General features: G+C 40.1%; 1 protein-coding gene across 2 annotated transcripts in view; it reads left to right on the forward strand.

Annotated features, from left to right (window-relative positions):
- The window catches only part of ITGB6 (integrin subunit beta 6), a 136,206-nt gene that overhangs the window by 42,688 nt on the left and 66,429 nt on the right, over nucleotides 1-27,089 (forward strand). The window contains exons 2-7 of one of the 2 annotated variants that reach the window (XM_020903729.2): nucleotides 12,829-12,880; nucleotides 13,067-13,296; nucleotides 13,405-13,480; nucleotides 14,230-14,309; nucleotides 16,846-17,050; nucleotides 17,805-18,051. In XM_020903729.2, coding sequence (XP_020759388.2) covers nucleotides 13,252-13,296; nucleotides 13,405-13,480; nucleotides 14,230-14,309; nucleotides 16,846-17,050; nucleotides 17,805-18,051 — 653 coding nt within the window. In that variant the 5' untranslated portion in view covers nucleotides 12,829-12,880; nucleotides 13,067-13,251. The remainder of the gene's footprint in view (nucleotides 1-12,828; nucleotides 12,881-13,066; nucleotides 13,297-13,404; nucleotides 13,481-14,229; nucleotides 14,310-16,845; nucleotides 17,051-17,804; nucleotides 18,052-27,089) is intronic. The other variant, XM_020903731.2, reaches the window with a different exon arrangement.

Here is a 27,089-nt window from a genome sequence, read left to right on the forward strand (position 1 = left end):
GATAAAAATTTGAAACAGTGCCTGGCACATGGTAAGAGCCAATGTTAACAATTATTATTTTACAGCTAGTATCAAGGTCAAGGAATTATCAATAGTATTTGAAGTTTTCCATGAAATAAGCGAAATAATTTTTTTTTAAGTAAGATGATGCTATTATTTTTAGTGTAAAGTTTTCCAAACTCTGCTACTAGATTCAATTTTTTTAAAACACCTACACTGCATTTCACCTTCTTTTTTTTTTTTTTTTGGAAAATTAAGAAAAATGGGTTACAGTGGCCACTATTTTTGACAACTCACAAGGTAGACAAATTAAGTGTTTCTTATATATTCACTTAGGTTCCCATCTCAGTGAAAGAATAACGCTTTTACTGCTAAAGAACGACATAAAGCTAACCATTGTAAGAAGCAAGGATTTTCAGGAGGGTGATGCTGTCAGGAGCAGAGATCCAGATGCAACTGATTGTCCCCTCTTTGAGCCTGTCCTAAGGGCTTGAGAAAGCAGAAACAGAAACACATTTATAACAAACTATTGCATTTTATCAAGTAAAGAGATTTGTTGTTCAGTTGCTAAGTTGTGTCCAACTCTTTGCAACTCCATGGACTGCAGCACTCCAGGCTTCCCTGTCCTTCACTGTCACCCAGAGCTTGCTCAAACTCATGTCTGCTGAGTCAATGATGGCATCCAACCATCTCATCCTATTCAATTTCTTCTCTTCTTGCCCTCAATCTTTCTCAGCATCAGGGTCCTTTCCAACGAATCAGCTCTTGGCCTCAGGTGGCCAAAGTTTTGGAACCTCAGCTTCAGCATCAGTCCTTCCAATGAGTTTCGGAGTTGATTTCCTTTAGGATTGACAGATTTGATCTCCTTGCTGTCTAAGGGATTCTCAAAAGCCTTCAGCACCACAATTCAAAAGCATCAATTCTTTGGCACCCAGCCTTCCTTTTGGTCCAACTCTCACTTCTGTACATGAATATTGGAAAAACCATAGGTTTACCTAAAGAGATGCTTCCTACCAAAAAGAGAATGCTGTTGTATTAAAGAAAGTACTCTTCTACAAGCAAGTTGGGTTGATTGAAAGACAGAGAGCTTGAAGATGGGCTGTTGGACCAAAAAGAAACAGGCACAGGGCAGACTCGAGCAGCAGTGGGAGTCCTGTGCCCAGGTGAGGATGAAACAGGAAAAAGGGGCAGGGGACAACCTTTGAAAGAATGGCCTAACCAAAGGGCACGGCATAAACTGATTAGCACCATGCTGGTCTGAGCTGGTGGATGAGCTGACTTCCACTAGATCTTAAACCTCTCAGTATATGCTTGTCGGAACACATCAGTGAGCTAAATGACACACCCACAGGCTTCATGACAACTCCAAGACTGACCATCAAAGGGCAAAATGTGGGTAGGGGCCCAGTTCTGGGAAATCCCCACCCCTTCCCCCAAATAGTTTGAATAATCCTCCCCCACATTAGTCTATGAAATTACTCAGCCCATTAAAATTAACCATGCCATAGTCCAAGGCCACTCTTTCACCTTCTGAGATGGCTCACGCTCTGTCTGTGGAGTGTATTTCCCTCTAAATAAATCCACTTCTTTTCTATCACTTTGGCTCTCATTTAATTCTTCCTGCAATTAGATATCAAGAATCTGAGCATCATGAAGTCCTGAAACCAGGTGCATGATCTCAGTTAAAAGACTGTGAGTTCATGTCTCAATCTGAAGGACATGGTTTCAAGACTCATCAGAAGAGAGCAGCATACAGCAGTGCTTGGAATCCATTTCACAAGGAAAACTAGCCTAGCTTGACTGTAACATTTGGCCATTTTAAGTAACCAAGGTCAAGGCCTAGGTCTCAGTGTAGGAATGAGTCATTATTATTCCAAGTACTTTATCTGAACTATCATCTAAATGGACCTGCCCTCTAGACTTCCCTCAGCAAAGAGAATTATCTTCAAGAAAATCCATCTTGAAAAGTCTTTGAATTGGATAATGCATTCAAAGTGCAGCAGAAAAAAAAAAAATGAATTCACATCAGAGTTTTCTTCAGAAATCTGGCAACAATCTTTAAATTTGCTTCTGGGTCTCCTTGACAGCAGGAGAGGTAAAATATCATAAAACTTTCATTACATATGTACTCTCTTCAAGCAGCTCTGAAACTATATTGGGTGGAAATGTTAATAAGTACATGGAGGGGGGAAAAAAGGCTTTTTCTAAGCAAACACTTTTTGTTTAATTGTTAAACAAAGGTAAGCAATGTTCTTCACTTTGGGGCTTCTTAGGGTGTTTAATAGTGTAGTGAGTATTGGCAATTTCTAATAGGGGAGATCTAATAGTCTATATTAACTGAACTCTAGGAACATTTTATTTTCAGGGCAAAGATTAACAGCTTTCTTCAGAATACAGTTTGTGAAATAATACTGATACATGATTATTATCTAAAGTCCATACTTTAAGGCTTCCCAGGTGGTGCTAGTGGTAAAGAATCCATCTGCTAGTGCAGGAGATGCAAGAGATGTGAATTCAATCCCTGGACTGGAAAGACCCGCTGGAGGAGGAAATGGCAACCCACTCCAGTATTCTTGCCTGGAAAATTCCATGGACAGAGGAGCCTGGCAGGCTACAGTCTGTGGGTCTCAAAGAGTCAGACATGAATGAGCACACACACATACATTGTCCATACTTTATTCAGTGTTCTACTTTCAGAGACACACATAAAAACAAAACATTCTGTCAGTCAACATTTCGATCCTGTCTTCCTAACCCTTGATTACCTAAAGTTTAGTCTCCAAACCATTTCAATAGATTACACCATGCAACAACTGACCAGTAATCCACCAAGGTCTGGACGGAGATCAGGGCTGACAACTGCATTTTCCATGCTCTTGGGCACAACTCTATTGATATCCAGACTTCCCTGGTGGCTCAGACGGTAAAGAATCCGTCTGCAGTGGAGAGCTGGGTTCAATCCCCAGGTTGGGAAGATCGCCTGGAGGAGGGCATGGCAACCCACTCCAGTATTCTTGCCTGGAGAATCTCCATGGACAGAGGAGCCTGGCGGGCTACAGTCACAGGGGTCGCAAAGAGTCAGACACGACTGGGTGACTAAGCACAGCACAGTTATGGATGTCCAGGATATTATAGTTAAATATATGTGTAAGGAATATTTGCCCCTTAAAACCTCCCCAAATATTTGCAACTAACAGCAGTTTTCTTCTATCAAAAATTTTTTCACTATATATGTTTGGGCTGGAACTTCAAAATTTTGAACTTGATATGAAGAAAATTATTAACAAATGTTGAAATTCTGCTTGAGTGTCTCACTGTACCAGGCATGGCTTGACATCCTGTCACTTTGCCATCAGCTACCTGGATTTGGGAAGGGACCTCTGCAAGCACAGCTTCACCCAGAGTGATGCTGAGACAAGCTGCAGGACAAACAGGTGGCTATCACACCCCCTCAAACAAACTTCTCACACCTGACAGCTCACTGAAGCCACTTTTTGTCTGAAAGTAATTAGGCCCAATAATATATAGATTCACCACTTCTGTTGTTTAAAAACCCAACATACTTTTAATTAGATACCTGCAAAATTTGCTTTTAAAGGATTTTCTTCTTTCTCCTTTTCTAATCCTTGAGACATCACCCAGTTAATTTCGAACAGCTTTTTTAGAATGACTTATTGTTTAGTCTTTTTAATTATTAGGTTGTTTGCATCACACTCAGTCCTTTTCCCTATTTGGCTTTGTGTAAATGCTTCTATTGTTCAGTTACTAAGTCCTGTCCGACTCTTTGTGACTCCATGGACTGCAGCATGCCAGACTTCCCTGCCCTTTACTATCTCCTGGAGTTTGCTCAAATTCATGTCCATCAAGTCAGTAATTCCATTCAACCATCTCATGCTCTCTCGCCCTATTCTTCTCCTACCCTCAGTCTTTCCCAGCATCAGGGTCTTTTCCAATGAGTAGGCTCTTGGCATCAGGTGGTCAAAATATTAGAGCTTCAACTTCAGCATCAGCCCTTCCAATAAATATTCAGGGTTTATTTCCTTGAGGATTGACTGGTTTGATCTCCTTGCAGTCCAATGGACTCTCAAGAGTCCTCTCCACCACAATTCAAAAGCATCAGTTCTTCAGTGATCAGCTTTCTTTATGGTCCAACTCTCACATCCATACATGACTACTGGAAAAACCATAGCTTTGACTACGTGGACCTTTGTCAGCAAAGTCAAGTCTCTGCTTTTTACTATACTGTTTAGGTTTGTCATAGGTTTCCTTCCAAGGTGCAAGTGTCTTTTAATTTCATGGCTACAGTCACCATCTTCAGTGATTTTGGAGCCCAAGAAAATAAGCTCTGCCACTGTTTTCCACTTTTTCCCTATATATTTGCCATGAAGTGATGGGACTGGATGCCATTTGAATGATGCCATTTGCCGTTTTTTTTTTTTTTTTTTTTTTTTAATGTTGAGCTTTAAGCCAGCTTTTTCACTCTCCTCTTTCACCCTCATCAAGAGGCTCTTTAGTTCCTCTTTGCTTTCTGCCATTAGGGTGGTATTGTCTGCATATCTGAGGCTGTTGATATTTCTCCTGGGAATCTGGATCCCAGCTTGTGCTTCATACAGTCAAGCATTTTGCATGATGTACTCTGCATAGAAGTTAAATAAGCAGGATGACAATAAATAGCCTTGACACACACCTTTCCTAATTTTGAACCAGTCCATTGTTCCATGTCCAGTTCTAACTGTAGCTTCTTGACCTGCACACATGTTTTTTCAGGAGATAGGTAAGGTGGTCTGGTATTCCCATCTCTTTAAGGATTTTCCACAGTTTGTTGTGATCCATACAAAGGCTTAGGGTAGTCAATGAAACAGATGTAGATGTTTTTCTGGAATTTCCTTGCTTTTTCTATGATCCAAGGGGTGCTGGCAGCATGTGTAAACATACTGACCTGATTCAGTGAGTGGGCATCAGCAACCACCAGGGAGGTTCCTAAAGTGGCAGTTGAAATAAATCCTCCGTAGACCTCCTTAAGGATGTTCATCAACATAATCATTGGTCACCATTTTCACCAGCTTTTTAAAGAATAACCACCTTCTTTGATGTTGCAGCTGCATAAATTGCATCTTTAAGATGAAAAGGAGTCTGAAATCTTACTTTGAAAGATTTTTTTTAAGTAAAATATGTTCATCTCACCTGTCTTCCTATAGTGGCCTAATAAAGAATATGTTTTTTAAAAATTTGTTGGGGCAGACTCTTTTGATACTGAAGCTGACCCCAATTGTTTGCCCCTGTTGCTAGAGAGGACTGCAGAACCATGGGGATATTGCAGGTTTTTGTTTGCTCCCCCAAACCAAGTCATGGTGAATTCCAGAACAGAAGATGCCAGCTCATCGTACTTTCACTGGGCCGAAAGAATGCTGACCACGTAAGCACGTAGACAGTCTCACCACAGAGCATTGCCTGCATAGTTCTGGCCTTTCCTATTCAGCCACGGAACACCTTTTGCACAGTTTTGACTTCCCAGGTTACGAGAGTCACCTACAGCTCACTGTGACTCTCACCATGGGTGCGTGCTAGATAATACGTTCTGGAGAAACCTGTTGGTGGTGATGGTGGGGTTACCACGTAGGCGTCTCCATTACTCTTGGAGTCATCCCGGAGCCCTTGATCTCTCCTCTGCTACAAGCAATCCATTTGTAGCACCTGTCTTCTTCTATAAGTATATCCAGAATTCAGCCACTTCGCAGAATCTTCCTTATCCAAACTTTCACCTTTGGCCTCCAAAGCAGCTATGGCCTCCGATAGGTCTCCCTGCTTCCTCTGCCACCTTTGCAGTCTGCTCAGAGTGATCCTTTTAAAACAGAAGCTACATCGTAATCCACTAGAACTCCATAGAAACTCCCTTCACACTCAAGATATAAACCCAGCGTTCTGAACTGTGGCTTTCAGGGCTCCCCTGCCCGCTCTCCATAGTCCCCCTGCCTCTCTGGCCCGTCCCCCAGTAACTCCGTGTGCTCCCCTCGCCTGCCCTACGCTCCAATCCAGTGTCATTGCCTGTCCCCAGACACTCCTGCCGGCGGGGGAGAGGGTTGTACTAACGCCACCTTATCAGAGGTTTCCTTGGCCACCCCACCCTGCTCACTCTCTGACCTCTTACCATTCTTTCTTCAGTTTCAGCATTTATCACCATCTCACATCTTTATTTGTTTGAGTGTTTATTGCCTGTCTCCACCACAAGAACACAAGCTCCATGAGGCAGAAACTTTGTTAGTTTTAATCAACACAGTGTTTCTAAAGCAGTACCTGGCACATAGGATCTCAGTAGATAATTCCTGAATGAGCGAGTGAATGAATCAGAGTTTATTTTTACTAGTAATGCCCAGCCCATTGCAGCCTCAGAAGTAAGAGATGGAGCTCATCAGGGAAAGAGAAAAAAATTGTTTGAAACCAAGGAATCCTAACCTTGGGTTAGACTGCTTGAGTTATCTTTTAAAAAGAAAAAAAGAATGCTCAGCAGTTTTGCAAGACATGAATGAGTGAATTACTCTGCAGTCAATGTTTCTGCCTTTTCACATGGACTTCTTGCCCTGCATACCATCTGCTTCACAGATGGGAAATAGGGCGTGAAGAGAGAGTTGTTCTGAGGGACTTTCATGGTGGTCCAGTGGCCAAGGCTTTGCCTTTCAATGCAGGGGGTGTGGGTTCCATCTCTGGTCAGTGAGCTAAGATCCCTCATGTCTCATGGCAAAAAAAAAAAAAAAAAAAAGAAGAAGAACAGAAACAAAAGTATAACAAATTCAAATGTAAAGGCTTTTAAAAAAAATGGTCCACATCAAAAAAAATTAATTTAAAGAAAAGAATCATTCTGAGAGTCAAATTAGATTAAATTCATATTCACTGATATCTCATGGAAAATCCCATCTTTGGATTTATTCTACAAGTAGGAAACAGAAGGAGCTCAGTTCTTTTATGCCTTCAAATAATTTCCCTAACCCAAGGAAAGTGGTTTTCTCAAGCAGGTCTAACATACAAGACTGGCATCAGACTTGCCAAGTGAGAACTGTCTTCCTTTAACCAGTAGGGGACTGACTTCTGAGCTCCTGAGTAAGGCTCAGCGTGGCTGTGACGGAGCCCCAGGAGTTAATTAATCCTGAGTCACCTCCAGCCCACAGGAAATGCCAGTGACCGCCCTCTCCTGGACGGGGTGTCAGGCTCAGCTGTCACCTCCCCCTGAAGGGCAATGTGTTCTGTTCCCTTTGTTTTTAAGTGATCCTATGAGATTTAAGTCTACGGAGGAATAAAGAAAAGGTTGTATAATCCAGGACCACCTTTCTGTCTCAGTTCTGGTGGCAACTGATCAACAAACAAACCAGAAAGGAGACACCTGAAAAGACAGCTAGAGCTGGAACAAGGGGTCTAGAGACGGAGAGACAGACTTTTTGAAAGGTCCCCTGGAGAATCTCATTTTTTGCTGACAGCTGCTTTAGGATTCTCTGAACATCTCATACCTACCAGGAAGCAGTTTGCACGGAGATGCAGAGTTCAGGCTGGGGGAAGAAATCTGTCTCCAGGGCTTGCTGCCTGAGTGCGTTGAAACAGTGGGCAAGTTACATAGCTACTCCTGCCTCAGTTTCCTCATCTTGTAAATGGAGATAAAATAGTTCCTACTTCAAAGGGGAACTGTGAGAATGAAATAGGACAATACTAATAAAATATTGAACAGTATGTGACACATAGGAAGTGCCCAATAAAGCTGTCTACAATAAACAAATATCCTGAAAGAAGTCAGATGGAGATTTACCATAGACAGATGAAGCTTCTGGCCCAGCCCCTGGCTCACCCAGGCAGAAGGGCTGAGAGCTGCAGGTGACTCCAGGGGAATGGGAAACCAGATGACCATCAGGAAGCATTTCTAGGTAAACATTTCCAGTTGATGGTCTAATGTAGTTTCAAGAAGAAAGGGCTTGGAATCTTTAAGGCTTTAGTAATTTGTTGTCGTGTTTTTCTCTCTTTCTCATTTTTAAATTAATGTACATTCATTTCCAATTTATTTCTCATTTACATTCCTTTTCTTAAAAAGTGCCCCCTATATTATATAATCTTTAGGCCCCACAAAATCTAGATTCATCCCAGAATAATATAATTAAATATTTACCATAATCTTGAAAAGTGGGTATTGCCACTATCTCACAGTCTGGAAACTAAAATCCTGAGAGATAAATGCTATCCCCAAGGACATAGAGTAGGACCAGACTCAGATACTTGTACACCAATATTCATAACAGCATTATCCACGATAGCCAAAAGGTGGAAACACCCCAAATGTCCAGGGACAAATGAATGGATACATAAAATGTGGTCTACACACACAATGGAATATTGTTTAAACTTTTACAAAGGAATGGAATTCAGATATACACTATAAAGTAGATGAACCTGGAAAACATTTTGCTAAGTGAAATAAGCCAGACACAAAAGGCTTTATTGTATGATTCCACTTATACAAGGTACCTAGAACACTCAAATTCATAGAGGAATGGTAGCTTCTAGGGGCTAAAGGGAGGGGAAAATATGAATTATTGCTTAATGGGTACAGAGCTTTGGTTTGGAATGGTGAAAATTTTCTGGAGATGGATAGTCATAAAAGTTGCATGGCAGTATAAATATACTTGATGCCAATGAAAGCCACACTTGAAAACAGGTATAATGGTAAATTTTGTGTTATGTATATTTTACCAAATTAAAAAAGGAAACTGGACTAGAAGGTAAGACCTAGGCCACAAAATTTTCTCTAGCACTTAGCATATTTTGAGCATTGTACACAAAGGTGACAGGAAACTGTTACACATCCTCCTTTAAAATAATTTTTCTGAAGGTCTTGAAATTTGAAATGAAGGTTTCCTCTCCCAAATTCAGGCTTCCCTGGTGGCTCAGTGGTAGAGAAGCTGCCTACCAGTGCAAGAGATGCAGGTTTGATCCCTGGTCGGAAAGATCCCCTGGAGGAGAGCATGGCAACCTACTCCAGTATGCTTGCCGGGAGAATCCATGGACAGAGGAGCCTGGCGGGCTACAGTCCGTGGGGTCACAGAGAGTGGGACATGGCAGAGTGACTGAGCAACCAGCGCTTCCAGATTCTGTGCTTCCCAGGTTACACACATTTGCAGGTCGGCCACAGCCTTCTGCCAACAGCCCACCGGGCAGTGCGTCACACCCATAGGTACACCCACGCTAGACCCAAGAGCAAAGTCTCCACTTCCACTGTCTCCTTTCAGCTGTTCACTATGAAACACTTTCATAGGAAGCCTACTGGAGGGAGATCTATTTCTTGTACTTGAAATAAAGCTGGTAGCAGAGAGAGGCCATCCCATCCCAAGAGGTGGCAGTCATTACTAGGTCCTTAGAGCTCAGTTTGGCTCCCAGCCAGGGTTACTCAGTGTTTATTCTCCCAGGAGTGTTTTGAGGTGCCCTGGGGCTGGCCTAGCCGGCCCCAGATTGTTATTGTCTGATGTGAATGAGGGGCTGGGTCCAGGCAAGATCCAAGCCAAACAGAGTGAGTCAGATGAGCTCACGTGACTTCCTGAGGTCAGGATTCCACTGAAGAGTCTCAGCAGCAAAGGCCAGTGAAGGAGTGGGGTGCAGGGGTCATTGCTTCCTCGGGCTGTGTGATGCTCTGCGAGTCTAGCCACACCTGGGCTCAGACCTCTTGAAGAGGGTCAGACCCCCAGAGTCCTAGGCTGGGAGTCTGAGCCGTTGGGATGGTAGGCTTCTATCCGATGGGCCAAGCAGTGTGTCTAAAAATCTAGATGGTGTGACTTAGGATCTCTGGATCTTAAGGAATATGGAGACACCCTGAACTACCTCTAAGCAATGGGAATTTACTGAATGGATACACATTGTGCTAAAAGAGATAAGATCCTGGGGAAACTCAGGAAGAGCTGTGCCTGAGAAAGATCTAATCTGAAAAGGCATTAGGGATCATGGCCTGGGCCAAGTTCCTTCCCCTTGATAAAGTGAGTGTGGGGGTCTAACTCTGGTGTTTTCCATTCCCACGGCTCAGGCACCCTCCTCGGCTGTTTTTACCAGTGACATTTGCAACATGTCCTGCAACATGTTGACTCATTGGAGTTCTCTTCTGCCTCACTCATCTGTCTCCTCAGAGCTGCCGATTCCTCCCAACACTCCTGAAGCATCACTTTTCCTGCAACCTGACGTCCTCTCTCTCTGCCAGTTTCAGCTTCCATTATCGAAGCGATGATTTTTTTAGTCTGTATTTCCCAGTTTAAGTTCTATGTGTACACAGAAACAGAGGTAATTCGTCTGGTTGCCTTGTCTGAGGGGACAGTTGCCTTGTCTGAGGGGACACAGTTTTCACTCGGGAGACTTTACTCAGTGCTGACCAGTTTTTGTTGTAGTCCAGTTGCTACATTGTGTCCGACTCTTTGTGACCCCGAGGACTGTAGCCCTCCAGGCTCCACTGCCCATGGAATTTTCCAGGCAAGAGTACTGGAGTGAGTTGCCATTTCCTTCTACAGGGGATTTTCCGACCCAGGGGTCAAACCCCTGTCTCCTGCATGGGCAGGCCGATTCTTTACCACTGAGCCGCCAGGGAAGCAAGTTTAGGGAGCAGCTAGAACTCCTTCCATCCCCACAGCCATGGCCAGGTACTTTCCAGGTGAGGCCTCCAGGCACCAGACCTTCAGGAAGCAAGAATATTTTCCCTGTGATGAATCATCCAGAGTGGATGGAGGTTTTCTTGTAGCATTGTTCTTTATATTTTCTCTTAAATTCTGCCCCTTTTCTCCACCCTGTATTTTAAGCCCTTTCACAGCCCAAGCAGGGAACATCTTTCCCCACTTCTAACAGCATGCTGTGTCTTCTAAAACCATTTATTCATTTATTTACTCACTATTCGTGGAGTACCAGCTTTGTCACAGGTAAAATACTAGATAACAACAAGCTAAAATTTATCCATTTATTGATAAATATTGACTAATTACCAAGTATCTGGCTTTATGCTACTTGCTGGGAATATAAAGATCACTGAGACACAGTCACTGCCTGATACACAGTAGAGAATTCAATAAATACTTGTTGAATAGATCAATGCCTTAAAGAGCTTCACAGTCTATTGGGGGAGAGATGCAAGGATTTCAGCAATTACAAGAAGATTGGAAAGGGCCATCCTGGGGAAGATCCCAGGAAGGGAGGCCTGGCGAGACTCAAAATGCCTCCCTATGAGCACTGATGTCTGTGGGAGACGTGGATAGTGAGCTGAATCAGCCAAATGAGAGGAATGAGGAGGAGGCCCATGCCTCCCAGCAGCACAAATGGCATGTGCAGATGCTTGGCGGTGGAGGAGGACTGAAGACCAGAGAGGCTGTGACTTAGGACAGATATTAAACAAAGCTGTGCAATCAGGACTTTCAGGGCAGGGTGGAGGTCTGCACGGAGGATAGTGAAATAGCACACCCTTCCTACTCCTCTTTCCTCCTACCCTGATTTATCATGTTTCATAGCCCCTTAGGACAGCCTGATTCTAAGAGTCTGTCTCCCCACTCTGTTCCCCAGGCTGGAATATACACCTCACAGACCAAGAGCTTGGCTTTGTTCACTGATATTATCTTCTGCTTGTAGAACAATGCTTAGCACAAAGTAGATGCTCAATAAATATTTATTGACTAAATGGATAAATAAATGAATGAATGATGACTAATATAGGATACAAGTATTATCTAGAGATAGAGTGTATTAAAAAGTAGAGACATCACTTTGCCAACAAAGCTTTATCATCACTTTATCATCAAAGCTATAGTTTTTCCAACAAATGTGAGAGTTGGACCACAGAGCAAGCTGAGGGCCGAAGATTTGATGCTTTCAAATTGTGGTGCTGGAGAAGACTCTTGAGAGTCCCTTGTACTGCAAGATCAAACCAGTCAATCCTAAAGGAAAGCAACACTGAATATTCATTGGAAGGACTGATCCTGAAGCTGAAGCTCCAATACTTTGGCCAACTGATGCCAAGAGCCAACTCACTGGAAAAGACCCTGATGCGCAAAAGAAGAAGGGGGCAATAGAGGATGAGATGGTTAGATAGTATCACCCACTCAATGGACATGAATTTGAGCGAACTCTGGGAGACAGTGGAGGACAGAGGAACCTGGCTTTCTGCAGGCTTCTTGCCATGTTCTTTCCAGATTCCTGTGTGTGACAGAGTTCAAAATTGAACAAAGCCTTCTGAGAAGAACCTGAGCAGTCCATAATTAGTTTTCCCCTCTTCACACAGGTTTTACACACTTGCCTAGAAATACACTTTTAAAAGGTAGTCTCCCAGGACATAACCCCGGCAACAAAGAAGCCTGTCTAAGATTAAGCAGTTTGGAGAGTTACAAAATAAATATTTGTTTGCAGTATCTACACACCCCAAACACTATCTTGAATACATGCAGAAACATTCATAATCAGACTCATGAAATTAGTCGTAGAATATATATATTTTAAATCTCTCTTTTGTTCAACAAATAAACATCTTCTGTGTGCCAAGTAGTAAGTTGGAAGCAGGGATGGTACACAAGAAAGAGAACTTAGTCACCATCTGGAAGGGAGGGGTTCAAAATCTTAGGAACCACTGTTTTCTGTTTCCATTGTTGTTTGAGACTAATTTTGTTCTAACTTAATTTTAATATATTATTTTTTCTAATAATGGATTTAAAGAAGAATTTTATACTTATGGGGAAAAAATATCTTTCATCCAATTTAAAAAACAATGGAACACAGTATTTTGCTTTCCCTAGCCTGCCTTCTATTATAAATTGTAAAATTGTGATTTTTATTTTTCAGAGTTCATCTCAATTCTCTGAACGGATTTAACAATGGAACATAAAAATCTCAGGTATTTTCCTTTAGCTCATTTTTTAAACCCTCCTGCTACATAACTGACATATTTGTGTTTTTATTTATCACCTTTACTGTTTACATTAAATTATAACTATTTTAGAAACAACTTTAGATCATATTTCAATTATTCTTTTGACATTTCATCAGTCATTATTTTACTAAAGGTATAAACTTTCTCTAGGATGCAGAGAGACTGATAGAACCTACAGAAAAATTTCTCCTGAATGAATTTCCCCACCTTCTTGGTGATTGTACACCTGCCTTCCTTATAAGGAGAACAAGGAAGTAAATCATGTTGGAGTTGCTCTTAAACACAGCTTTTCTTCTTTACCTGTCCAGGTAGCTTCTGTTTTCATTTCAGTCTTAATGAAAACTTTTTTATTTACATCTCAAGTTTCTTTTCAAAGCAGCGTAAGTAGTATTTACAATTTTACACTTCAAGAAAGAAAGACTTTTAACAGTGTTCAGCTTTGGTCTTGTAATGTTGAAGGCAATTCATTTTTTAATCTGTCTGCACAGCGAGAACTGAAACGGATGGGGATTGAACTGCTTTGCCTGTTCTTTCTATTTCTAGGAAGGAATGATCACGTACAAGGTAAGACTTTAGTTCTCCGATATATTGCTTTTGTGGTACGCTTGACAAACCTGTCATGTGGCTCAGAAACTAGATCTTAAGTCATTTTTTACTTGAGCTGTTCAATTGCTCTTTGCCATTGAACGAACACTTTAACAAATTACAGGCAGACGCAGGACTGTTCCCACAGCGAATGCTCCGGGCTTTAGGTAAATAAATACAAAGGTTGCATGGGCACCTTAATGAGAGAATTAAACAGCACTACGCACAAGAGGATTTCTTAATACCCTTGTGACAACCATTTTGGTAACTTTTCTAGCTATCTTATTGTACAACAAGGCCTTCCACTTGAGAGTGATAACCTTGAGACAGAAAAGGGATCTATCTTTTAAAATAAACCTATAGTACATTTGAAAGAGAAGGATTCTTTAGTGGCTGTGAATAATTGTGAAAAATTAAAGGGGGATGATGCTGAATGAGGGTGATAAGTATGATGATCCTATATTTGTGAACGCTGAGATACTTTCACATTTTAAGGGAAAAAAAAGAGACTGATTATTTTTGGCTGCTAAGACATGCATATTTTCAATGCCATAAATGTAAAATATGAACTTCACTGTGGATTGCTAACATTTTGAGGACTGATCTTCAAAGCCTGAAAAATGAACTTTGATACTGTTTTGTTCAAGTGCTTTAAGAGCTGTCGGTCTCACGAGTGGAGTGGCTGAGAGTGTGCTGAATCCCTTGTGTCTTGCTGGGTTTGAACACAGGTGGCTGTGCTGTGGGGGGTGCGGAGACCTGTGAGGACTGCTTACTCATTGGACCTCACTGCGCCTGGTGTTCTCAGGAGGTAAAGCAAACGACCTCAGCGTGTTTGTAAAAAGTGCACTTAGATTTACGGCAATTGCATCTGTGACTGCTCTCAGTGTCCCGCTTTCCGTGGTGTTATAGAAGTGACACAAATCTGGAGGGGAAAATGTAAACATTAGTGATGCCAAGTGTGCTTTGTATGATTACGTTCAAAAGCAATTTGAGAAGGGAGTGAGTGTCAAATTATTCTGAAATATATGAACTCAAGATTCTTTGACCTGATGCCTCCTCTTATTTTAAGGCCATTTCTTCCTGCTCACAAGTAAAATGTTGAGGCTCTGGGGAACCAGAGCTCATGAAGGCAATCTTTTCTCAAGTTCAGCATACGTTTAATTTCAGTATCATAGTTCTGTTTCATCTGGGGACAAGCATCCTTTCTGAATCACTGACAGGATCCAAGAGAAGGCTCGGGGTAAACTTCACTGTTCAAACATTATCCAATTCTTTTAAAAATTACATCTGCTGTGTGACTCTGTACCACAATGATGATGAAACCTGAAGTAGACATCCCTATCTGATCAAACCGAAAGCTACGTGAAAGTGGCAGGAGGGAGTGGGGAATGTGTAACAAGCCATCCTGAATCATGCTTCCGGTGACACTACAGAGGAATCTGTAAATGATTCCTAGTAAGAAAGATCTGTATTAGCTCCTTCTGGATTGAAAACAGTTCTTTACTAAATCTTATAAAAAGAATCTCAACACAAATCAAACCATCAGATTCTTGCCAAATTTAGCAAGAACTGAGTAGAATGTTCAAGGGTAAAGAACCTGGTTGCCCAATTCAAAACCAGCTTGTGGCTGTTAAAACCCTACATTTGTTACCTGTGTCCATGGAGGGAGGGCTTGCAGAGCAGGGCACAAACCCAATTCACTCCCTGACCTCTACAAAGAGGGTCAAGCAGAAGGGCAGTGGTTTGGGGCTCATGTATCAAAGCAGGTTTGGGAATATACAAAGAGGGAAAAGCCCACATTTTTTGACATTGACTCCCTGAAGAAGCCAATGTTAGTTTAATGCCAGAGACATAAAACAACAGATCAGTCTAACAAAGTGCCCACCTCTAGAATTTTCATATAAAAAAAAAATTTTTTTTTTGCACCCATTGAAGAGAGCCTCTTAAGTTACACCTGGTAGCTTTTCTTGTGGCTAATACTCTGTAGTCAAATCTAATCAAAAGGCCAGATTATTCTGAGAGATCACTCACTGATATAACTAATAGTAGAAGTATTATTACCAATAGAGACAGTTGGAGCAAAAAGTAAATTAGGCTTCTGCTTAGAGCAGATAGAAAAAAGGTTCCAGGGTTAATGCCACCTCTGATCTTGTGGCAAGCATAGTGATAATAGGTTGTATCAGTGACACAGTGTTAAGAAGGATTCTGAGGGCTTGTTAAGCCACCTTGTGCTTTGGATAAATCATGGGAAATTACAGAATTTGTTACCCCTCACTAGGGCCTCAAATATACACAGGCCTGGCTGAAAGATAACAAATTATATTCTCAAAAGTCAACTTTGGGAGAAATGTAGCTTTCTTAGTTGGTGAAACAGCAGGAGTGGCTTAGAATTCCAGTGAATGAAGGAAAACAGTATGAACTTGATTTGTGTCTCTCCAAGCCTGAGAGACAACAGGCCTGAACTTCAACCTGGCCTAGAGCCTCACCAACTCAAGAGCAGTCTTGGCTGCTGGGTAAGATAGGTGTTTATATCTTGACTACATCTTTCTGTTCTGAGTGTTCCAGGGTTGAATGGCTGCATCTCTGCCTGGGAACACTCATCTCACTGCCTCTGGAAACTGAGATGGATCAGAGGGGAACTGGGAAACTCCTGAGTTCAAAGCAGAAAAGCAGTCTCTTACACCATTTCTCTTTCATTTTCCTTCCCCACATGCCAGTGTTGGAGGAATTTCTAAAAGATCTTAAACTAGAATAACGTCCCCAAGAGGTCAACTTTGGTGAAGTAATACTGTAATATAAGGGTAATACATCCACAAATTAAACCAGGACAGGGAGTAGATAGGGAGATATCACAATCTTTGACCTTTCGGAAGCCACGGAAAAGACTCTTTGTCACCGGATTTAGCAATAGACACGCTGAGAATTTGAACAGTCCCAGGATCGCATACATCTGCAGGTTGTCCTCCACGATAATTCACATGATGATGTCAGCTCTGTGACCCAGTTATTTCAAAGATCTGGTCACAGTACAGGAGAAGCTTTTAAAAAGTGAGCATTAAAAAGAAGAATGGAAAAAAAAAGGGAAAAAAGGAAAAAATAAGTCAAGTGAATTCACTTGAATACAATTAAAGGGAAACTCCACTTTTATTCAAAATTTTACTGGCAGAATTCTCTTGTTATTTTGCTTAACTTTAGACCTACAATCAATGTTAGGCATATGGGGGTGTAATATATCAAGGCAGGATACCTAACTAGCACAGCATGCAAAAAACAATCTTATAAATGATGTCTTCTTTTTCTTCTTTATTGTTGTCTTTCTTTCTTTATTGTTTTTTCTCTTTTAGAATTTTACCCACTTATCTGGAGTTGGAGAAAGGTGTGATACCCCGGCAAATCTTTTAGCTAAAGGATGTCAACTAACCTTCATCGAAAACCCTGTCTCCCAAGTTGAAATACTTACAAATAAGCCTCTCAGCGTAGGCAGACAGAAAAATAGCTCCAACATCGTTCAGATTTCACCTCAAAGGTTGGCTCTTAAACTGAGACCAGGTATGTTATGATTTGCACAATCACCTGCTCATGTAAATAAATCTAATGTCATATATATGCTGCGTTGTGCTTAGTCGCTCAGTCGTGTCCAACTCCTTGTGGCCCCATGGACTGTAGCCCGCCGGTCTCTGTTCATGGGGATTCTCCAGGCAAGAATACTGGAGTGGGTCACCATGCCCTCCTCCAGGAACATCACATATAATAATACAGCTATTCCATTAATACGCCTTGTACCATATTACATGTCATTGTTTATTATGACTCAGATTTCCCATTCTTAAGGAAATAAAGAATCGCGAGGCTAACACTCTTCTTTATTCACATTGGTCACTTTGGACTCCAAATGTGTTACCAAAAATAGCCTTATCTAATAGCAACCGTTTGAATTACTCAAATGTTGTTAAGGCTTACCTCACATTTCTTCAAGGGTTGTAATGTAGCTTTAAGCACCTCTTTATTTTCTTCTTTTCTAAACCCACATACAAAAAAAAAATCAGCTTATCTTTCATCTAAATGGATGCTAGTTCTCCCAAGGAGATATAAAATATCCCAACTTTCACCTCCTTCAGTTGCTCTAAATTCATGGGTGAAAGATATCCATGGGTTGGTTCCTTTATAAGCTTGGCCACATAGTGTATGAATTGCAAGTATCTCTGGTAAGTTCTTATTGAAATGAAATAGCTAGTGACAGTTCTAGTCACAGCTAAGTTCCATGGGTTTTTATGGATCATCTTTTCTTGCGAGGGTGTTGCAGGCCTTGAACAGACCCTGCAAGTTCAAGTTCGCCAGACCGAGGATTACCCTGTGGATTTGTATTATCTCATGGACCTCTCGGCCTCCATGGATGATGACCTCAACACCATCAAAGAGCTGGGCTCCCTGCTCTCCAAGGAAATGTCTAAATTAACCAGCAACTTTAGATTGGGCTTTGGTTCTTTTGTGGAGAAACCCGTCTCCCCTTTTGTGAAAACAACACCAGAAGAAATGGCCAACCCTTGCAGGTAAGTAAATGATTTTCTGTGATCTTCAAACACTGATTTCCTATAGAGAAAGTCTTGCTCTGAGCTGAGCTTGGCAGGAGTTTGCTGGTTCCCTGGCAGTTCCCTCCCATCTGATTGGATGTCAGCAGCTCTCAGTTGCCCAGGTTGTTCAGAACTAAAGGGATGTCATCCTTTTCTTTTTTTAAGTAAACTATTATGTTTACTTAAAAGTTCATTTATTTTGTACTGGATTAAAGCCAGTTAACAATGCTGTGATAGCTTCAGGTGGATGGACAGCAAAGGGACTCAACCATACATATACACGTTTCCATTCTCAAGCAGACATCACTGTAATGCATAAGTCCCCTGCAGACAAATGAGTTCTGTTTTGAGAGCTCATTCGTTAAGTTCACTTTCTAAGTCCAACAAAGTCAGTCTAGGTACCCAACTAACACAATCAGCTATCTAGTACTGTACTGTAATACGTATATAAAACTTCTCACACAAATAACACCTAAAAATTAACAAACACAAAAAATAAACATTTTTAATCTTATAGTAAAGTACCTTGAAAAGTACAGTAGTACAGTAAAAATTGGGCATACAGGGGCATGTTTGCATCTTTGAAAGTTCACAACTTGAGGTTTGTATGTACAGGATTTACTGTATCCAGTTCTAGCTTGGGTCTTCATAGCATTTGCCATATTTGCCTCCCTTTGGAAGGCAGGCTGTGACAAATTTGGATTTGCATTCTGCAGACACAGGGACAGAATCTTTTACGGTAGGTTCCACTGGCCTGAGCCCATCTTCAGCCCCTCAGAGGCTTTTTATCCTCAATGACCACCACTCTCTGAGGCTACTGACAGTAAGTCACATTTTCTCAGGGTATCTGTCTCCACTACAATGACTGCTGCCAAAATAGCAGCATTCGGAGTAATTTCTAATGTACTTTGGGAAATGTGACTTTCTCTTATTACTTGGAGAATGCCTTTGTAGCCTTTACTGCTATCAAATTCAGTAGGAAATGAAGCAGTGGCTCCATTATAATATGCTCTAATCTGTTACTAAAACCATGTATTATATGGGTGATGGTCAAAGGTAAGTTGTTTTGTGATAGCTTACCTCTATCTGTCAATGACATGGTCAAAATAAAAGTATTTGATATCCTTCTTTTGAAAAAGAACTTCCATTTGCTCTGTGCCAGATCCTATGCTGAAGATTTTATGTACATGACCTCATTCAGTCTTCATAATAACTTCAGGTCAAAGCAGGTTCCATCATCTCTATATTGAGAGGAAGTAACAAAGTCTGTGAGAAGTTAGTAATTTACCTGTAGTAGCATGACTAATCAGTGATCTATACCAAGATCTGGGTTGGTCCAAAACCAAGCCTTTTACTACTCTGAATCTAGTATAGATGAAATGGCTTTCCAAACATGTATTGACTTTTAACACTAGTTTACACCAACAAGTTAATCTCTATAAAACAGTTTTTGCAGTATCATTTTAAGACATTTCGATGTGGTTCCAAACTAGAATCTGATGGCCAAAAGTGTTTTGACCTTGAAAAGAATTCATCACTGATTGCAACTCCTAGGAATTGTGTTTGATTGCAAATATCAGAGATAATATTTGTCCCCAGGCCCCCACTTCTCAAGGTATAATTGACATGAACTAAAATACACACAGCAGAAATGTTCAATTTCATGAGTTTTGACAGTTGAATACACCGATGTGATCACCACTTAAAACATGACATAGACCAATTCCATCACCTCAGAAAGTTTCCTTATGCCCCTTTATAGTCAGTTCTGCTTTCTCAGAGGCAACCATTTTCTGATTTCTATAAGTTAGATTGGTTTTGCCTACTCTTGGATTTCACATGAATGGAAAATATGCTATACAGCCTTTGTATCTAGCTTCTTTTGCTCAACATCATATTTTTGAGATTCATCCCTGATTTCATGTTTATCAGCAGTTTCTTCCCTTTTGTCTTAAGTAATAGTCCCTTGTACAAATTTATTATACTTTATCTGTCCATTGATGAACATTTGGGTTGTTTCCCAATTTCTGGCCATTATGAAAAAATATTGCTATGATCACTTGCATATATGTCTCTGTGTGGATGTATGTTTTTATTTTTCTTGGATAGATATCTAGAATTAGAATTGCTAAATTGTATGATTATTTTTTATTTTGATGAAGCCCAATTTTTAATTTTATGATTAGTGTATATTTTTGTCCTAAGGCATCTTTGTTTACCCTAATGTCTCAAAGATTCCTCCTATGCTTTCTTCTAAAAGCTTTGTGGTTGAAGCACTTGCATTCAGGTCTTTGATCTCAAATTAGTGTTTCTGTTTAGAATGAGGAAAAGTCTAGGTTTATCTTTTGTTTACATGCAACTATCCAATTGTTTCAGCACTATTTGTTAAGCAAGTTTCTCCTTTCCCCATTGAAATATCTTGATGCTTTTCTTAGAAAGCGATTAACTGTATGTGTGTCTAATTCTGGACATTCTGTTCTAAACTGCTGATTCATTAAATATACTCATGTAATCATGTACCTACTCATCTACTCACTCATAATGTCACCTTAGGGGAACCACTTCACTTCTGCAAACTTTAGTTTGGAATAACGATACCGATCACACGGAGGGGGTTGTAAGGAGTGTGTAAGATAATGAAAGGAAATATTTGATACTGAGCTTGTCCATGAAGCTCTCACTAGGTGGTAGCTACTATCAATACCAATAGAGTGGGGTAAAGGGAGGCCTAGTTGTTGTTGTTCAGCCGCCCCGTCATGTACGACTCTTTGCAACCCCGTGAACTGCAGCACGCCAGGCTTCCCTGTCCTTGACCATCTCCCGGAGCTTGCTCAAACTCATGTCCATTGAGTTGGTAATGCAATCCAACCATCTCATCCTCTGTCGTCCCCTTCTCCTCCTGCCCTCAATCTTTCCCAGCATCAGGGTTTTCTCCAATGAGTCAGTTCTTCGCATCAGGTGGCCAAAGTATTGGAGTTTCAGCTTCAGCATCAGTCCTTCCAATGAATACTCAGGGTTGCTTTCCTTTAGGATTGACTGGTTTGGTCTTGCAGTACAAGGGACTGTCAAGAGTCTTCTCCAACACCACAGTTCAAAAATGTCAATTCTTCAGCACTTGGCCTTCTTCATGATCCAAATCCCACATCCACACATGACTACTGGAAGGGAGGCCAGAGCCCTGCACAAATTACAGTGAATAGGAACCTTAATGAGGACCACATATTTGAGCACTTGAAAGGTCAATGTTTTCCTGTTTTCAAGAGGTGTTTCTCTTATTCTTATTGGCAAAATTTACCATTAGCTAAAGTTATAAATAATGAAAATTTTTTGCTGCAATATTATATTTTTTCTTTTTTAATCATGTCCTTAATTCTCCAAGTTTCTCTGTCCAGATTCTATTCCCCACACACTTACACACCAAAAATTCAAACACCAACACAAAAGTCGATTCTTTGATCAATCGAAACCCTCTAATTAAGAAATAAAATGTTCTTTAGTACAAAGGCTAAGAGAAGTAAAAGGAAAAAACATGGAGTTTTCCAGACCTGGGCTTAAATCATAACCTTGGAATGCCAGTCTCTTCATTTATAAATGGGGATAATAATATTCACTTCCTGGGCTATCATGAGAACTGAGTAGGCTGGAACATAATAGACATTCAAATCCAGTTTTAATTTCCTTCCTCTCATTAATGCTAATTTTCTCTAGTTATTTTAATCTAATGGTCCTGAAACTTTTAGATCTCAGAACTTTCTTACACTCCTAAAAATTAAGATCCTCAAAATATCAATATTCAGTGTCTTAGAGTGTAAAACTAAGAAAATATAAAAATAATTAGCAATTAATTTATTTGATAATTACAGTGAAAAACACACTGCATGTTACTATAATAGCATAACTTTAGAAAAAATAACTACATTTTCCAAAATAGAACAACAGTTAACAAGAAAAATGGCACTATTTTAATTTTTACAAATCTCTTAAAATATCTAATTTAAAAGAAGCCAACTGAATTTTCACATCTGCTTCTTCATTTAATCTCTGGTAATATTTTATTTTGGTTGAATTCCATGAAGGAAGTCAAACCTTATGTAGATATATAGTTGAAAAAGGGGAAAGCAGTTAATAGATTTCTCCAATGACCGTAGACCTTTCTTCTTTGATATTACATTCAAACTGGACAAGAGGTAAATTACGTTTCAGTGTAGAATCTGAAAAACATGTCAATGAACTTCCTATTTTGTTACATTAAAAACCATTGATCTGTTTTGAACTTTGAATGGCTTAAAAAATTTCTTTTTATTATTATTTTTTTTGGCTCTGTTGGGTCTTTGCTGCTGCATGCAGGCTTTCTCTAGTTGCAGAGAGCGGGGGTTACTCTCTAGCTGAGGTGTGTGGGCTTCTTGTTGCTGTGGCTTCCTTTATTGTAGAGCACAGGCTCTATCTGGGGTGCAGACTCAAGTAGCTGTGGTGCACAGGTTTAGTTGCACTGTGGCATATGGGATCTTCCTGGAGCAGGGCTTGAACCTGTGTCCCCTGCTTTGGCAGGCAGATTCTTTAACCACTGGACCACCAGGGAAGAGCCTGAATGGCTCTCTCATTGGTGTGTGTGTGCATGTGGTTTTGTAACATAATGCTTTGGTCATTTGGAAAATGAAGTTTCAGTGAGTTACGTAGATCTTAAAATTTCATGATAGAATATCTAAAAAATTGTATTTGTTAATATTATCATTAATCCCATCAGATAAGTCTTGAAGTACTTAGAAGCTGTTAATGGGTAGCAGATGAAAGTTTTGTGAAATTCTAACTTTCTAGTTATGTCAAATTTCATCATTGGCAACAAATACTGATAGTTGTTTTCCTGAAAGTAAAAGACTTACTTTCTTCATTTTAATGAAGATGTCTGCCAAAAACTTAAGTTGAAATGATGGTTTGGCTGTCAAGCATTTTTTCAGGTAAAATTGTTGTTCCATAAGCAACAGTTCAAACAACCATGAAAGTGCTTTTCCATTGTAAACATGTACTTCAGTATACAGCAGTAACACTGTATGCATGTTTCCTATGTGGTCACACGGAAATAATTTGCAAAAAGCATGTATCCAAGAGCATACACTTAATAAAATTGAACCTGTGTCCCACTCCAGAACCCAACCCACTCCAATATTCTTGCCTGGAAAATCCCATGGACAGAGGAGCCTGGTGGTGTACAGTCCATGGGTTGCAAAGAGTTGGACACAACTGAGTGACTAACACACACAGCTTCATCAAGGGCAATCAAGTGAAAGTAGCACTTTTTTTTGTTGTTGTTATCATGCATGTTTGAGGGTAAAAAATATAAGGAACTCTAGGCAGTTTGGAGCCATTGCCTTGACCTGTGCTAAGGCACCAGCAGTTTTACTAACTCTTACTTTGCATCATCAGTGAAAATGTCAACAGTGAAAAAGACAAATATTATCTCTTATTATTATGAAGATCATTTGACCTGAAAAACTCTTAAATGGTCTCAGGGACCTCTGTGGGTCTGCACACCGCACTTTTAAAATCTTGTTTTAATCTAATCTCTAGTGCTTTTTGAAGTAGTTTGTTTTCTCTACCTTCATTAGATGGAAGGTCACTAAAAATTTCACCATGTAGGAAGCCTGAATAGTTTACATTTTTGAAAGAAGTTTCCCTTACGTTATTGTCTAAGACACAGCAATAAAAATTTTCCATATTTTCCATATTTGTAATGAATTGTAATATATATATATATATTTAAAAATATTTAACAGGACAAAGAAAATTTTCTCCATCAAATATTTTGAGGGATTTTTATAAACAATATTTCACATTTAATTTGGGGTTTTATTTTGTTTTTGAAGACTTGAACCAAGAGGAATTCATTGTAGTTTTGCGAAGAAGAAAACTCAACCATGAATGTTTAGATTTCCTATAGGTACATACAAAAAATGAGTATATAATTTTAAATTGCAAAGGTAATAAGACTATGCAAAAATACAGACATAAAAAATGGAAATAATTTCTAATTCTACTAAAAATGATAGTGTTAACCTTTTGTTGTATATCCTTATAGTCAGCAATAAATAATTCCTTCAATTGCTATCTAAGAAAATAACAACTAAATATAAGCATTCTTTATAGGAAGAACTCTGACCAAAACGGACAGTCTCCACTCAAAATTTCTTGATGTGACCCAGCTCTGACATTATACTTTACTTAAGCTACATTCATATCCCAGCACATGAATATGTTTATTGAATTAATAAAAAATGTATTCTCATTTCCAAAAGATTAGAGTTCTAGTAAGAACTACATCGGAGAAGGCAATGGCAACCCACTCCAGTACTCTTGCCTGGAAAATCCCATGGACAGAGGAGCCTGGTAGGCTGCAGTCCATGGGGTCACTAGGAGTCAGACACGACTGAGCATCTTCACTTTCACTTTTCACTTTCATGCACTGGAGAAGGAAATGGAAACCCACTCCAGTGTTCTTGCCTGGAGAATCCCAGGGACGGAGGAGCCTGCTGGGCTGCTTTCTATGGGGTTGCACAGAGTCGGACACGACTGAAGCAACTTAGCAGCAGCAGCAGCAAGAATTACATAGCAAATAATTCTAACCAACAAAGATACAAATTTCTGACCAGACGATAGGAATTCTAGTTCTCTGGCTCCAGAAGAGGCTCTAAAGGCATTTTGATACAGTATGAACCAACAGCCCCCAATAAAATATTAAACAATTTCCAAGACTAGCTTCTCTGGTTGGCTCAGACGGTAAAGAATCTATCTGTAATGCAGGAGGCCAGGATTTAATCCCTGGGTTAAGAAGATCCCCTGGAGAAGGGAATGACTACCCACTACTGCATTCTTGCCTGGAGAATTCCATAGACAGAGGAGCCTGGAGGGCTACAGTCCATAGGGTCACAAAGAGTAGGACATAACTGAGCAACTAACACTTTCACTTTCAAGACTAGTTGGGCTCCAGGGACTATGTAAACCTCAAAACACAGTTATATACTTTTTATAAAATACTTTTTATGTAATTTTCGCAGCAACTTTAGAAGTAGCTATTATTAGCACCCTCATTTTATAGATGAGGACACTGAGGTCCAAGGATAGACAACTATTCAGTCTTTTTATTTTAAATCTAACACAACTTTCTTCTACTTTAAATATTACAGAGGCAATTCAGAAAAATGCTAAATTATTATCATTTTGTAGGTTGACTTTTTAAAAATTCTTCATTTCATGTTTAAAATACATTTCATATTTGAAGGTGGGAAAAACTTGACTACATAAAAAGTTTTAAGGTATATATACCCAAGAACATTGTAAACTGAATTTAAAAATTACCAAGAAAAAAGTTTCATATTTTTGATAGAGTTCTTAAAATCATTAGAAAACTAAAAAAATACCTCATTAAGGAAATGGGACATCTCAGACTGTACCATTCAATGCTACGGAGCTCAAACTCCCCTTGTACTGAAGCCTGAGAATACATCAGCTTATGGCCCACTTTTTGTGAAAGTCTACTGACAGGGAGTAAATGATTATCCTTGCAGACACCAGCATTCTGGTTCTGGCAGAGCTCCATTTCTCAGTGTAAATAAATCCGTAATCATTTCGACTTGTATATCTAGTTGATTCTCAACATTTACGGAAGTCTTGTTCTGTAAAGTCTCCTCAAATCCTGCATTAGAGAATGCTGAATATTGCTCTAAGGGGAAACACAGGGCTAGGTTCCTGCGAATCTCTGGTCACTTTTTCACCCAGGGAGCAATAACTTTTGTTTTCTCCATGTTCCTGTTTAAAGATGTCTTATTTAATATATACTGTTGATTTGTTAGCATTGAAATCACAACCAAGAGCACTGTAACTCAGGTTAGAACAAAGTTTGGCTCACACATGTATTTTCCCCATAAGACACATCACAGTCTTCCTGCACTTAGAAATACCAGACAGCATTTGAGCACCACACTGGGGGGCAACTCTAAACAACAAAATCATCCAAAAGCACAAAAATGCAAACACACATGTCACCAAATAGACCCTGAAAAGAATATTTCTTTACAGTATGGGAGATGAAGCAAGAAGTCAGAGTCTTATTTGACCTCCCCTGGAAACATGCATATCAAGCGACTCAACTTTTTTGTACACTCATTCATGTACATGAATGATTGAAGAAGTTCTGAAAGGATTGATTTGGGAGTCATAAATACATTTTAGCAATATGAATTTTCAAAGATATGGAATCTGTGAATAATGAGAATTGACTATATAGCTTAGGTAGATGAATTTGGTGAAATAGAGCCAAATCCTGAAAGCTGCATCAGCTCTTTGTATGCTGACAAGGCAGGCTCTTGAACTTGCCAAGCTGCTCATGTAAGTCAACCAGCTCTTCCCAGGCAGCACATCGCAACCTCATTCGTGGCTATTTCTTTTTGTCTCTGTGCTTCTCCACCAGTGTTTCTCAAACTTTGGAATGCATCAGGAAGACTTGGCTCAACACAGGTCTCTCAACCCATTCCTACCAGTTCTGACTTAGAAGGTCTATAGTCACATCTCAGATTTTGCATTTATAGCAAGTTCCCATGTGACGCTTATGCTGTTGGTCCAAGGACCACACTGAGAAACTGCTGTACATTATTAGCTCCACTTCACAAAGGAAAACCCGAAGCTCAGAAGGGTTGAGTACTTGCTCAAAATCTCATGTACAACTACTAGCTGGCTTTCAGAATAAAATGTGACTGAATTCAGGATCAACAATTTCTGTTCTACTGTGATGTCTTTAGGGCAGATCTCATCCAAACATGGAATTTCCCCCAAATGTAAACTGTCTTTAGTAGTGGTTTTACCCCAGGTTGGCCCACATGGTCTGTTCTATCACAATAAAGTTGGGCTCTAGAATCAAGAGACTTAGTCTGATTTTCAGGCCCTGGGCAGGCAGGACTGAGCAAAGGAAGAAGACAGATTCCTCTCTTAGTCTTGCTATAGGACGACATCCTTGATGACAATTTAAG

The sequence above is a fragment of the Odocoileus virginianus genome, chromosome 13 (genome assembly GCF_023699985.2).
Source record: "Odocoileus virginianus isolate 20LAN1187 ecotype Illinois chromosome 13, Ovbor_1.2, whole genome shotgun sequence".
NCBI lineage: Eukaryota > Metazoa > Chordata > Mammalia > Artiodactyla > Cervidae > Odocoileus > Odocoileus virginianus.